Genomic DNA, 14,710 nt, shown 5'->3' on the forward strand with positions numbered 1-14,710 from the left:
ATGTCACCTGGAATGGATGTTATACCGTGGCATCCAGTAAGGCTCAATGAGACGAGGGATGTGAGGTCATGTAGGCAGCTGGGAACATATGGAGAGAGATCACCACACCACGCTAAGCTGAGCCTTTGGAGAGATGATGGCAACACCAATCCCGTTTGCCACTTGACACTTGGGCATCCACAAACCACCAGATCTTTCAGATAAGGAAAATTCCCAAACCTTTCACCAGGTAGGGACACTAGCTCCGAACAACGTATTTCAATTTCCTCAATAGCAGGCAGAAATTCTTGTGTTAGGAGGTCATCAAGGTTTGACAATTTATCACAGCATTCCACTCTTAGGACAGTAAGGAACAAGAATGCCTGAATGCTGCCTCCAATAGATGTAAGGGATTTGCAACTAATGGCTAACTCCCGTAGAGATGGAAGACTCCACATTTGTATTTGGATGGACGTGACAGAGTCACAGTCCAAATGAAAGTAAGTGAGGGAGCAGCAGTCAATGTTGCAAAAGAGACCAGAACTATGCAGAGTGAGCTTCTCAAGGGATGATGAGACCAACCTTTGGAGGCGGATGTTTGGACAATGGCGCATGTCCAGTTCTTCAAGGAAATGAAAGTCCTCAAACTTTTCGGTTGGTATTGATGCTAACATCTTGCAATTTTTAATTCCTATCTTCTTGATAGCGGGTACATAATCTGGAACCAGAAAATACTCGAGGCTTGATATATTTTCACATCCATCAATTGTTACGTCTGTCAGGGATATGAAAACATCAATTGTAGGTATCTCATTGAAGTTTATGCTCTGTGAGATCCTGGGAGATGATATGCTCTCGAGTCGAAAACAACTTACCAAAGTAAGTGATTTTAAGCTTGGCAGGTTTTGTGGTTGAAACCAGCTTGGGAGAGAAACACCTGCATAATTCTGGAGGAATAGAGACTTGAGACTGATAGGAGGCTGCAGAATTTGGAGCACTTCTATATAATCGTCCGGTATGATTTGAGATTCTGGGAGGCCCAAAGAACCCTGCATATTCAGTTTTAACTCATCAAGATATTTCTTATTCTTCAGCTCAGCTTTGGCAGCATGATCCTTACTCAGGATGCCAACATTATCTATCTCCAAGTGTCCACGAAATTGGTTAAGATTCTTTATTAACCTAATTCCTTGTCCCTGCCGATGTGCTGAATCAAGGTAGGAGTAACGCCCATAAATTGGTAATCCGAGGGATTCAAATTTTTGTAAATTGATCAAGTTACCAAAGTCACTGGGCAAGCTTTCTAGGTTGCATTGCTTGACATATAAAACCTGGAGATAATAGAGCCAACAGAAAGTTGAAGGGATCATCTTCAAAGGACAAGCTCGGGTAATTTCAAGGTACCGAAGATGCTTCCAGTTGCCAATACTATCTGGTAATTCATTTGTGAAGGCACAAGAAATTACACGCATGCACAGAAGTTCAGTGCACCATTTGTCCATTACAAAGCCTGTGTTTTCTCCTAAGTTCTTCTTGCAAATTAAGGTACGCAGCTTTGTGTACTTGCATAGTCTCAGAAGGTTTGAATCATCAAAATCATTGCTATGGTGTACGTACAGATGACGAACATTTCGGGGAACTTTATCAAAGTCACTCTTATTTCTTAAGATGAAGCAGTCATGTTCTGAAACCTTTTGTGCCATGTCATGCATCAAGTCATGGATTACGTATCGACCTCCAACATCTTGAAAGAAGGACCGTGCTACAAGGTCTTCAAAATACTGAACACCAACATCTTGAATTGGAACACCAGCCTGAGGTTCCACGAAGCCTTCTGCTACCCAAATTTCAGCTAAGCGTGCCTTCTTAAATACGTAATCTTTGGGATACACAGCACAAAAGGAGAAGCATTGTTTCAAATAAAATGGCAAATAAATATAGCTCAGCCGAAGGGCAGGCAAGATGTCACTCTCCTCTTGTTTCAACTCCCACAGTTCACTCTCAAGTATAAAATTCCAGTGTGATGCTTGAAGGTCCATGCTTAACATCCGTCCCAGTGTTTTGGCGCCCAAAGGAGAACCCTTCAATTTAGAAAGTATTCTTCTCCCAATGCATTCTAACTCAGGATATTTTTTTGAACCCTCAGATCCAAACGTGCAGGACTTGAAGAATTTCCAGAAGACGTCATCCTTTAGACCTTCTAATATGATAGGCCTCATTGTGCCCACCCTCTCGGTAACATTTGGACATCTAGTGGTAACCAACATCACAGTTCCCTCTTGGACACTTCTAAAAGGTGCACAAAATCTCTTCCAACACTGCCCATTTTCCTTCAAGGCATCATCCCACATGTCATCGAGGACTATCAATAACCTTTTATTGTTCACATGGTTAGAGAGAGCACGCTGAAGAGAATCCAAATTACCAGTGGTTGCCTCCTTTCCAGTACAGGATTGTATGACCTCTTTAGTTAACCTCTTCACATCAAAGTCATCTGAGACACAAATCCAAATTATCTGATCAAAGTGAGATTTCACTCGCTGATTACTACAAACGTGTTGGGTCAAAGTAGTTTTTCCAACACCACCAATTCCAATTATTGGCAAAACAGCAAGACTCAATATTCTTGGTTCAGTACTAACTTGGTTGCTTGATGATGCGCCTGTTGATGCATTGATTGAACTAGTCACTCTTTTGCGTTTTGAATTTTTAGGTACAATAAGACATCCTAGTACCTTCTCCAGCTCCATGTCACGACCAAATATTTCTGTTTCATATGGCAATGAGGTGGTCTCCGGCCTGACTAATTTGTCAAAGCGTTGTGTAACGCCACGAAGCCCCATATTCTCCAGCTGACTTGAAAGATGATTCAACCTTGATTGGACATCATTCAGTTTGTTGAAGTTGCCTTGGATGACCTTTTCAAGGAAGTCAATGAGGGGAGATTGGCTTGCAATTTCCTCCACTTGCGCCTTTGTCTCGTACCATCTGAACTCATCAATAAGGTACTCAGCCTCAGACACAGCATCCTTGAGACTTGGAAGGAGCTTGGCCACACTGTGTTCATGGCTTCTCCACTCTGCTCCGTTAATGAGTTCATACATTGCTGGAAGAGTATCGCTCAGACGTTGCAAATCACTCTGTAATTGTAACACATGATCCTGGAGGCTTTGCTCCTGTGAGCCAGTCCATCGGAGTGCAAAGATGAAATGGCAGATTTGGCCCACTGAAACAAAGTGACACATTCATTGATGACACTAATGATCCCAATGGCAGAAAAGCTCATGGTGGCTGGGTTCTGGACATTTATTTTCGTCCTGGAAGCAAATAGTGGACGCAATTAGCATTATAAACACGGCATCAGTAACTGTTTTCTTCAGAAGTTCCCATCAAATTACTTTCAACGGATACATCAGCAGCATAGAGAAACATCATGAATGATCATAAAGTGAAATGAAGTTATAAAGTTACAATACGCCTTTGGAATTATTTAAAAATATATTTTTCTTTGACAAGCAATCATGCACGTGCAATTGGAGCTTTACTCAGAATACATGTCGCGAAATATACACTAATATATTGAAATGAGATTCATTCACATACAGAACTAAGAGAAAGATCAGGCTTGGGAGGACCATGCAGAACAAACGGAAAACATAGAATAACATAATATGGAGTTGAAACATCAAAGAGATGTCCCACAAAAATAAGAAGAATCAGTGTATTCATGCGATCCATGAAGCGGTACATGAAAACACCAAATTATCCTCCAGTTGTTTCATTCCCTACCAGGAGCGTGAGTAGCAGATTGCAGCCGACATCTTCATAACAGAGTGTTCTGCTTGGTTCTCTCTGCTCTAGTTCTCTTCCTGCGCTCTATCTCCCTTGTTCTTCTTCTAAGCCTTTTGTCCCAAACAAGTTGGGGTAGCCTAGATATGAAACCCTTCACGAGGACTTCCCAGGAGGTCACCCATCCTAGTACTACTCTCGCGCCAAATGGGTTTCATACCCAAAGGACTGACTAGTTTTTACGTTGGCTCGCCAAGCCTATCACAACCCTCCTCCTTTACCTGGGCTTGAGACCGGCTATGCCTAAAAGACATAGGCGGAGTTTCTGTTCTCTTGTTAAAAAATTCCCTTGTTTATTTTCTTTGAAAAATGGTTGACAAATCCCTTGTTAATAAGCTAAAATTGGTTGCCGAATTCCAGTTTTAACAACGCACCGAAAAAAAGCATCATGGGCGACGACGCCAGGCGATCTTCATTGTGTTTCTACCATACATGGGGGCTCAACATTTGTATGGGGCAGGGTCTACAGGGCAAGTGAATAGTTTGGGCACTGTGTTGAGAAATTCTCAAAAGATACCCAAATTTACAAAATGGATGTCCATTTTGGGTGAAAAATAAATACAGAGGCCTGGCAACTTTGGGGAAACATCTGATTCCCCCTCGTTGAGTTGAGATAATCCATATAGTATGTATTTCTGCTTCTTTTGCTGTTGTTTTTTGTTCTGTACATACGTGTAAAACTGATGCTTTTCTTGGCTTGTATTCATGTGCAAGTCAAAAATACCAGTCGACATCATCACACTAGTACTAGTATGTGGACCGCAGAAGAAATCTATGGCGCAGATGCAGTAAAGAAAATGCAACGAAAGGTGGTTCAAGGAAGGAGGGGCGCTCACAGTAGGTTGCCGCCGACGAGCGCTGTCAAACGCGCATCGGGAGAGGAGAAATATGGCCGGATCTGGATGTGACGGGGGGCAGTCGCCTTGCTATCTCCAAGAGTCCACCCAAGTCGTCGGGGATCAATTTGCTATGAATCTGCTGTGCTGGGGAGCTTCACCACGGTCCTCCGGTCTTCAACGCGTGCTCCGATAAAGCACGCCGACACCGGCGTGCTCTTCTGCACGTTGCAATTCCCTTTGGAATAATTTCTCGTGGTTAGGTGATGGAATAAACAATTTGGACGCAGAATTGGAAAAGCACAGAGCAGTAGGTGATGGAGCGGGGTGGAACTTATGGATGGCGTCCTCGCGCGGCGGCCGGCGAGGGAGAGGAGCGAGGCAGCCTCCGGGATGCCGCCGGAGAGGAAGACGAACGAGCCACGGCGGCGAAGCGGAGGCGGTAGAGAAAGGTTCAAGCGGCCGAGGATGCTGGTTGGCACATCCGGTGGCGCCGGCCACCATTGCACGATTGGGGATGCGCCGCTGGGTCAGGGTGGTAGCCGCGTGTAGATAGGGAGGGGCCGGATGCTCTGCGTGGTCCAATTGCCACTGACTTCTTAGACTCGGCCTCTCTATTTTATTTTTTTGACAAGTACTCCCTACCTACCTAGGTGATCTAAACGCTCTTACATTTCTTTACGGAGTGAGTAGTAAACATGCCCGCCCGTTGTAACGGGCCCGATAAATATCCTCAAGACCCTCACAATTCATCATCCTCTATTTCAACACGGTGTCTCACCCGTGTCACAACTTATCTTAGTCTCTCACCGACGATGACTGTGATGTTCTCTAATCACAACATGTCTAGGCTTGGTCAATCTCAGCCATTGTACGAGACACCTGTCATTAACGTGCGATCGCAATGAAATGTTTGAAACATTAAAAACTAATCTCGTCGAGCTAGATATGAGGACCGCTCTCCGCAAGCTATTCCCTGGACTTGGTCCCACGCATCCCGCTACAATGACAATAGGGAGGCCGTCACAAAAACTTGAACACCAAACTGTTACTCGTCTATACTGTAATAATGCACATAATAAAGTACTATGAAATCAACCATCGTATCCCCGTCATGGGATGCAAGGCGTGAACAACGCCGGGGGCGGCCAGCTCCAGTGCCGCCCCCGGCCCTCGACCTTCTCCGCCCTGCCATCGTTGAGGCTGCACACCCCGACGCCACTCTGGTCATGAACTCATGGTTGTGCGCGTCTTTGCACCGCCACTGGCCATTTTCGGTGTAGTAGATGCAACCGACCCTGAGTTCCGAGTGCTTCCTGGTCAACACGCACAGCATATTGCTTTCCCACGTCATACTGGGGTCCATCCCACCACCCCTGCACATCCTTATCTTCTCCCTTTGCAACACCCCTCTCTGAACTAGAAAAATACAAGGAGGAAGGGCTTGCATTAGCTCGCCGGTAGCCGTATGAGAAGGACATGCTCCGCAACCAGGAGAGAGGAAGAGAGAGAGAATAGATAAGGGATCTGAATGAGTGGAGGGGGAGAAGATAAGGATGTGCAGGGGCGGTGGGATGGGCCCCAGTATGACGTGGGAAGCAATGCAGGCCAACGGATGTGGGCCGATCGCACGTTGCACGTGTGACCGGCGCACCTTTCGGCCGGCGTGTAGGCGTGAAGGGTTTTCCTAATTTTTTTCGGAACTATAATCTGTCATGGAAATCAAATTATGGGCCTTTTTCATAACATAATCTACAATTAATGTTAATAACAAGTTGTCAGTGCAAACGTTGAAGCGTACATTCAATTTAGAAGAATGACAGCTTTGTTGCATGCAGTTGCAACTCAGTATAGATAGAATAGGGTTTTTTATTCCGATCCGAGAGATTTGGAAAACTGGCGGAAACCCAAATCCCCGTGGACCTGGGAAAATACTGTTATTACTGTTTGAAAAATTAAAATGGATTTGAATTTAAACGCCCAGAGCTTATCAAATAAGGTTTGTATGCATTTAGTGGCACAACGCAATGCCTAGCTTGGTGGCAAAGCTTTTGCTCTAGTACCACATGCATGGTCGCGGGATTAATTATATATATTTTTATGGCAAAGTTTTGAATTGATAATTCATTTGAATAAGTCCAGACGAGAAAACCGAAATTCTGAGATTTTCCGGAAACCGGTTTACTGGCACATCCCTAGGAAAAGCCGGTATTGAGAGGAAAAATAACTTGAGATCGATATTTTCGAGGCAAGAAGGAAGTTGGCAACCAAACTGTTGGGTTCATTTAGCCCTAAGAGTGGTACTCGAGTAGTGATAGAAATTGGTGAGTGCCGTCCCCTTGATTCCTTTCGATAATCATGTGGAAGAAATGATTTTGCTTGACAAAAGAGAAGAGTAGTCTGAACAATTGCTTGCTTAAGAAATGACCTCATCTTACTCTGCTCTAGGGTAGGAATAACCAACAATACAAAAGAGAGTAGTACTCTGAAACCCAAGCATCAGCGCCAACAAACAATGTCTGAATTGCATTTTCAGTTTCCCTAATTTTTGAAACCAAATGCACTACATCTCAAACTGCATGCAGCAGCCATCATACCTAAAAAATGAAACCCATTAAACTTTGTTGATCAGGTTAAAATAATCAGCAGAGGCATCAATCTGTGAGCCTGTGCAAGCTCCACTCCTACTGCAAATTTTTGACTAGTACCTGGCTACTTCTGAAAATTGAACACCCTGCAAAACACAAGAGACTAGTCTCGTTGAACCAAATTGAACACCCCGCGAAACAATTTGTCTACCCTACTTAAGACCCCCAGACACTCCTGAAAAATGATGTTGCAGTAAGCAGGCTTCACTAAGTACGCTCAGGCTCTCGATTCGCCCCCAAATTCTCTGCTAGTGAAACAAAACAACAGAGAACGATGGTTGCAGTTTGAAACTAATCTTGATCATCAACAGTGACAAAAGAAAAACATCAGAGGTGTCGATCTGAGGCCGGGAAAACTACTACATTAAACTAGCTACTACTTGCTTACTTGTGAAACTTGAAACAAACACAAAAGACTTGAGAGGCTGAAACCCTGCTGCAAACAAAATTGTTGTAGCTTACTTCTGAAACCGGAACTTACAAAAAGTGCAGTAAGTAAGCAGAGGCTTTCAGGCTCTCATGTCACCCCAAGCAACAGCAGCAACATCAGCAGCACATGCCTTAGCTAAGCTCTGCTGCACACTGCAACAAATTCCCTATTCTGGAAAACAAGTGCACCTGGTTAGCTTGGTTGCAGTCTGGAACAAGTAATTATAATTACTCTTCTAATTTATTTAGTAAAATCTGTTCATCTAGAAACCTCACAAGGCAATAATCAATTAGTACTAATAACTAAAATTTAGTCTGATCCCTGTGGACTAACTAAACTGTTTTCTTAGTTGTCAAGCCTTTTTTGCTGAAATGAAACACTAACCCAGGCTATCAATTACTCGTATCAATGATTATATCCATCATCATGGGATTGAAGGGATGAACCATGCCAGAGGCGGCCAGCTCCTGTGCCGCCCGAGGCCCTCGACCTTCTCCGCCCTGCCCTCCTTGAGGCTGAACACCCCGGCTCCGTTGTCTTCATCGTCCTTGCACGGTCCCTGATCGTTCTCTGTGTAGTAGATGCAGCCGACCCTGAGCTCCGGGTGCTCCCTCGTCGACATGCACAGCGAACTGTTCACCCCCACGAACAGTGCGGCATCCCCGATATCGTCCGTTTCCCTCCACTGTTCGCCGTCAAGGACCTGCACCTTGAAGGAGCACGTCCTCCGAGGGCGGGAGTACTTATCCGTGGTCTCCTCCTTGGACTCCTTGAGCACCACCATCAGCCGGCCGCCCGGCGACGCCACAAGGTACTTGCGGTGGCAGACCGACGAATCTCCTTCCGCATCGGGCAGCCTTGGCGCGATCACCACGCTCATGAACACGCCGCCGGCATTGCCATCCTGCTCCCACGCCTGCACGGTGCCGGTGTAGGTGATGGAGTGGAACTTGCCGTTGTAGTGGACAGCGTCCTCCACACCATCACGCGAGGGAGCCAGCCTCCACCCACCGCCCTCCGCCGTGGCGAAGGCCGGGACGCCGAATCGCGGTCCCGTGATCAGCATGGCGGCGGCGGGGCCCGGCGACGGCGAGTCGCAGTCGGAGAGGACGACCTTGCGATAGAAGAAGCGACGCATCAGCTCGGCACCCATCGTGAACGTACCCTGCGGCGGGCAGTCGCCGCCGACGTGGTACGGGGGACCCCTGAGGAAGTCTTTCGGCTGGAGCATCATGAAGCTGAAGCCGCCCCACTTCTCCAGGAGGCCCGGGATGGTGGTGATGGCCGGGAGCGCACGCTGCTCTCCGGTGACCGGGTTGACGAGGCGGATCCGGGCCCGGTCGTCGGCGGTGACGAGCCAGGCGCCGGAGGAGGAGGAGCCTAGGACGACGTGGCCGCGTAACGCGGGCTCCGGGGCGCGTAGGGTGGTGGCAATGCGATCGGAGAGCGAGAAGAGCATCGCGGTCTCCGGGTCGTCGCCGCAGGGCAGGACGAGCCACGGCGCCTCTGGCCTGAACGCGCCGCGCGAGGCCGGGAAGGCGGCGGCGAAGGCGAGGCGGTCGAGGGGGCTCAGACGGGCTTGGATGTTGGCCAGCATGTCCGGCGGGAGGTCGGCGGCGACGGCGATGGCCGCCTTTGCTCGATCTCGCCGCATCGGAAGGATCGATTAGGGATTGGGAGGAGGATGGTCTGCGTCGTCGGATTGGAGATTAACGATTTCAAAGTTATATATTACGGACGTTAACCTTTACCGCCTATGCCTCACTTGTCACTTCTGGTTTTTTTTATGACAAATCCCTCCGTTCCGACTAAGATTTCCTCCAGCATTAGGTCAAAAAAAGGAGCAATTTTTTTAAAAAAGATTTTCCGCAGCATCCAGAAAAAGGAAGGTATTTTTTTTTTAAGCATATGATCCTCGCCGAACAACAAACCATCAAATCTGACGATCTGCGGGATCAAAACATCACAGGCTTCGATGTGTTAGTCCTCACGCTTGAAATCTCATGTCAACTTTAGTGATGTTGCTGTAATCAAATCAGTTGTAGGTCAAACAATCAATTTTCATCTACTATGCTTTTGTCTTCTCCAAGGTACATTACAGATTTCCGAAGTTGCCAAGGTCTCAGAGAACTAAATTTGCCATCTCACCCAAATTTTCCATGTCTTTCAGAGAACTAAATCCCTATGAAAAAACTACTAAATTTGCCATGTTCCCAGACTTGGAAGTATGGTTTCTAATTCATGGCAACAATGTGTAAAAAATGGATTGATGTTTAGAAATCATTATAATCATGTTTTTCTAGTCATGGCATACTTAGAAATATTTCTATATTTTCGCATGGGAAGTTCATAACAAATTTTTTCTTCCAAACATGAAAAATTTAGGTCTTTTTGCAACACTCTGATGGCAAGCTTTAGGAATTTGCGGTTTCTGCTTGTGCTTTATTTCCTTGTTGGTTTCCCCTTTCTCCCTGGCTCTTGGCTTGTAAGAAGACACGTGTCACTGTCTCGGCTTTTTCCCTCAAATACAAATGACGCACACCTTTGGTTTGGTGTGTATCCGAGAAAAATAGTATTAGCTACTGTGTACAATATAACATTCAGGCAGATGGTTTCAAGTTTCAGAAGTGCGGAAATGTTAGCTAGTTTGGGGTACCATATTACAGATGGTTTCCCTGACCTAATCTACTTACTATGCAAGCTTTTTAAGACACATTGGGGGATCAGAAGTAAGCAGATTACACTTTAATTTTTTGTTTGTTTCAAACTTCAACCAAGTTGAGTGGTCAAGATTCACAAGTCGAGAAGTGTTGTAGCCTAAATTTTTCAGGAGCTTGTAAGGCTCACATTTTGCCATGCCATGCATGATGAGAACACAGCGTTCCCCCCTCCCCCCGCCCGCCCTGCATGTGGTGATCAGGGATTAGTTGCTCTTTGGACAATCAGGATGTTGTTGGAACTGAATGGTGCAACTAGAAGTGATTGATTCATCAGTTTTTTCATTGGGATATTATGATTCATCAGAGTTGGTGGTGTGCCTGCGGTTGCAAATTCATACATTCTGTGCTCGCACATACATACCTGTGAATCGGGAGGGAGAGATGTCTCAAGATTTACAAACTGCAAACGCAGATCATCAGTAGCAGAGCTCAATGAGCACATGCCGCACGTCGCTCAAGGTGGCAATGGGTCCTGAAACCTGCCCCGTGGGTTTTTGCCCTATTAGGAGACACGGATGGGCGTCTTTCTATCCCTGTGGGGTTGCTGGTGGGTACATTATAAAACCCGCCATGTTTCACGAATTTAAACCGTTTCAGTAGTACCCGAACTCGAAACCCGACAATACCGTCAAAATACATTTTCTTTAGCATGCCATTGATCAATCTTGAATCAAGCGGCCCAAAGAAAGAGCGCCAGAGCGCAAAACCCGGTGGGTTTCGTTCTCGTTGCCATCTTGACACGCTATCACCGCCGAATATGAACCACGCATCCACATCGACCGTCTCTTAGAGTCGAACTGACCAAGCAACGGTGATTTTTTAATCAGATTATTGGGAATTTCTGCGAGCAAAATCAAGCCCGACCTGTCCACCGCCAAAGCTTGATTAAGAATGTCACACAGACCTAAAGCCCGCCAAACTTCCCAAGCTTGGCTGCAGGTGAACATCAAATGGTGAATATCTTGAGCACCTTGCTTGCATAAGGGGCATTGCGGCAAGACTTCAATATCCCTTTCCCGAAAAAAAAAATCCCTAGCTGCCAAATACATGCAGCTCTTCTCTATTGTTATATATTTGTTACATGAAGTCAAATAATTTAACGTCTCCCTCGAAGAATTTAAAACCAAACCTACAATGGGCACCTTTTGCTGTGTTGCAATTTGATGGCAAAAGGAAGCATCCAAAATTGCTTTCTAAGCACTCCAGCAAAAAACATATGTCGTGTATAGATTCGCAAAAAAAAACATATGTAGTGTATAATGCGCATAAACTATTTAATTTTAGCTTCAACCTTGCAATTTAACCCACCCAACAAGCAAGGGAATCAATCATGATATCGACCTATCGTGAAATGCACGGTGTGAACCACTCCAGCCAGCTGTGGTCCGTCCAGAGGCCATCGACCTCCACCACCGTGCCACCCTTGAGGCTCAACACCACGACGCCTCCGTGGGCGGCATAGTAGACACAGCCGGCCCTGAGCTCCGGGTGCTCCCTCGTCGACACACGCAACGAACCCTTCGTCTCGACGAACAGCGCAGCGTCACCAATGTCGTTCGTCTCCATCCACTCCTTGGCACCCGCGCCGAGGACCTGCACCTTGAAGGACAATGGTGTCCGCCAACCCGTGGTCTCCTTGGTCTTGAGCACGACCATCAGCCTTCCGCCCGGCGTCACCACGAGGTACTTGCAGTTGTCCGTGTCGCCGGCACCAGCCGAAGCGCTGGCTCGACCACCGTGCTCGCGAACATGGTGTCAGCATCCTGCTGCCGCCACTCCAACATCTTGCCCGAGCATGTGATCGAGTAGAACATGCCCTGGTGGTGGACAGCATCCTCAACACCGTCAGGCGAGGGCCCCAGACTCCACGGGTCGGCTTTCGACGAGGCGACGGGCTCGACGCCATCGCGCGGGGGTGCAAGCCTCCACGAGCCGCCCCCCGCCATCGCAAAGGCGACGGCACCGTACCCCGGCCCCGTGATCAGCATGGCTATGGCGCCGGAGTCAAAGAGGACGACCTTGCGGTAGAGGCAGCAGCGCAATGTATCGGCGCTCATCGTCACGGGGCCGTAGGAGCGCAGCGGGGGCCCCCTGAAGAACCACTCCAGGTCAAGCTTCAAGCAGGGCTTCTCCCCGTCGGTCGTGGCGTGGAGGCAGGGGATGGTGGTGATGGCCGGGAGCGAGCGCCGCTCGCCGATGACAGGGTTGAGGAGGCGCAGCCGGGCCCGGTCATCGGCGGTGACGAGCCACCCGCGGGAGGGTGAGGAGCCCATGATGATGTGGTCGAGCAGCGTGGGTTTCAGGGCGCGCACGGAGATGGCGCGGCGTTCGGAGAGGGAGAATAGCGTGGCGGTCTCCGGGGTGTCGCCGGGAAGGACGAGACAGGGCGCTTCCGGCCTGAATGCGTCGCGCGAGGAGCGGAAGGCTGCGGCCAAGGTGAGGCGGTCTAGAAGGTTCAGGCGGCCGTGGATGTTGGCTAGCATGTCCAAAGGGAGGTTGGCGCACTAGTAGAAAAAGGGTCAAATGTGAAGCACATTAGTGCCGATTTGAATTTGAGCCGGCACTAATGTGACCATTAGTGTCGGTTCCAACGGCTAGGCGGGCGGGCATCATTAGTACCGGTTCGTGGGTAACCTTTAGTACCGGTTCATGCCACGAACCGGTACTAATGAGGCTGTGTCAGGCTATGGTCAGTCTGGGGCCCCCACGAAGACCTTTAGTACCGGTTCATGCCATGAACCGGTACTATAGTTTCTTTGTAAGCTGATTTTTAGTCCCACCTCGCCAAGAGAGAGGCAGTATAAGCGGTTTATAAGCCGTGAGTGCACAGACAATGACGAAGAGTTGCAATGCTCACCTACATGTTGATTAGCTTCAAGCCTTGCGGAATAGCATAGATTGCACTGAGCTATGTGCAGTGCAGTCTACACTATTCCGAATGGCTTGAAGCAAATTAACCAGCATTGCACCTCTTTTTTATTTTTAGTAACTTATTTGAACTCTGGACTTCTTTTGTGTTCAGTATGCAGCATACAAAGCGACGTCATCAATTTCCAACATGTTCTGGCATCATTTGTTGTTTTTCGGTCATTTACCTAATTGTTTAGAGAGCTAAATGACCGTGAAATTGAAAATCACTACAAAATGAATCCTGAAAATGTTGAAACTTGGCATGGTATCATCATATCACCCGCATAGCATGCGCGAAAGAGTAGAGAGGGTCACGGCAAAAACTGGATGCACTTCGTGTACAAACTGGACAAATTCTTTCAGAGTATCAGAGTTTCGGACGAGAACTCATCTGTTACATGGCCACTTCAATGTTTTTTAAACTTATTTGAACTCCGGACTTCTTTTGTGTTCAGTATGCAGTATTTAAAGCAACGTCATCAATTTCCAACATGTTCTGACATCATTTGTTGTTTTTCGGTCATTTACCTAATTGTTTAGAGAGCTAAATGACCGTGAAATTAAAAATCACTACAAAATGAATCCTGAAAATGTTGAAACTTGGCATGGTATCATCACATCACCCGCATAGCATGCGCGAAAGAGTAGAGAGGGTCACGGCAAAAACTGGACGCACTTCGTGTACAAACTGGACAAACTCTTTCAGAGTATCAGGGTTTCGGACGAGAACTCATCTGTTACATGGCCACTTCAATATTTTTTAAACTTATTTGAACTCCGGACTTCTTTTGTGTTCAGTATTGTAACACCCTCGATGCGACTATAGCTCCCACGTGTCGAGGCACGACTTAGAGACATAATCGCATTGAAGGCATATGTCGCAAGTTAGGCAATCTTCACAACATCCCATGTAATATGAATAATAAAGGGGAGAACATAGTTGGCTTACACTCGCCACGTCACATCAAAGTACATAAATAACATTACATCATCCAAAACACTCATGGCCCGACTACGGCGCCAAAATAGAAGAAAACTCAACATGCGACAACGGTCCCAATCACCCCCAACTGGGCACCACTACTGATCATCGGGAAAGGAAACGTAGTATCGTTGAGAGTCTTCGTCGAACTCCCACTTGAACTCATACGCGTCTCCTGGAGCGGAATCATCACCCCCAACTGGGCACCACTACTGATCATCGGGAAAGGAAACGTAGTATCGTTGAGAGTCTTCGTCGAACTCCCACTTGAACTCATACGCGTCTCCTGGAGCGGAATCATCACCCCCAACTGGGCACCACTACTGATCATCGGGAAAGGAAACGTAGTATCGTTG

General features: G+C 47.2%; 1 protein-coding gene and 1 pseudogene across 1 annotated transcript; both read right to left on the reverse strand.

The window, feature by feature from the left end:
• Positions 1-613: 613 nt before the first annotated feature.
• LOC125540501 lies at positions 614-5,297 on the reverse strand (annotated as a pseudogene).
• Positions 5,298-7,163: 1,866 nt separating this feature from the next.
• Positions 7,164-9,469, reverse strand: LOC125534648. Its single transcript, XM_048697816.1, has one exon. It carries the CDS (start codon positions 9,394-9,396, stop codon positions 8,167-8,169), a length of 1,230 nt encoding a protein of 409 aa, XP_048553773.1. The 5' UTR covers positions 9,397-9,469; the 3' UTR covers positions 7,164-8,166.
• Positions 9,470-14,710: the final 5,241 nt, after the last annotated feature.

This window comes from Triticum urartu, chromosome 2, assembly GCF_003073215.2.
Source record: "Triticum urartu cultivar G1812 chromosome 2, Tu2.1, whole genome shotgun sequence".
Lineage (NCBI taxonomy): Eukaryota > Viridiplantae > Streptophyta > Magnoliopsida > Poales > Poaceae > Triticum > Triticum urartu.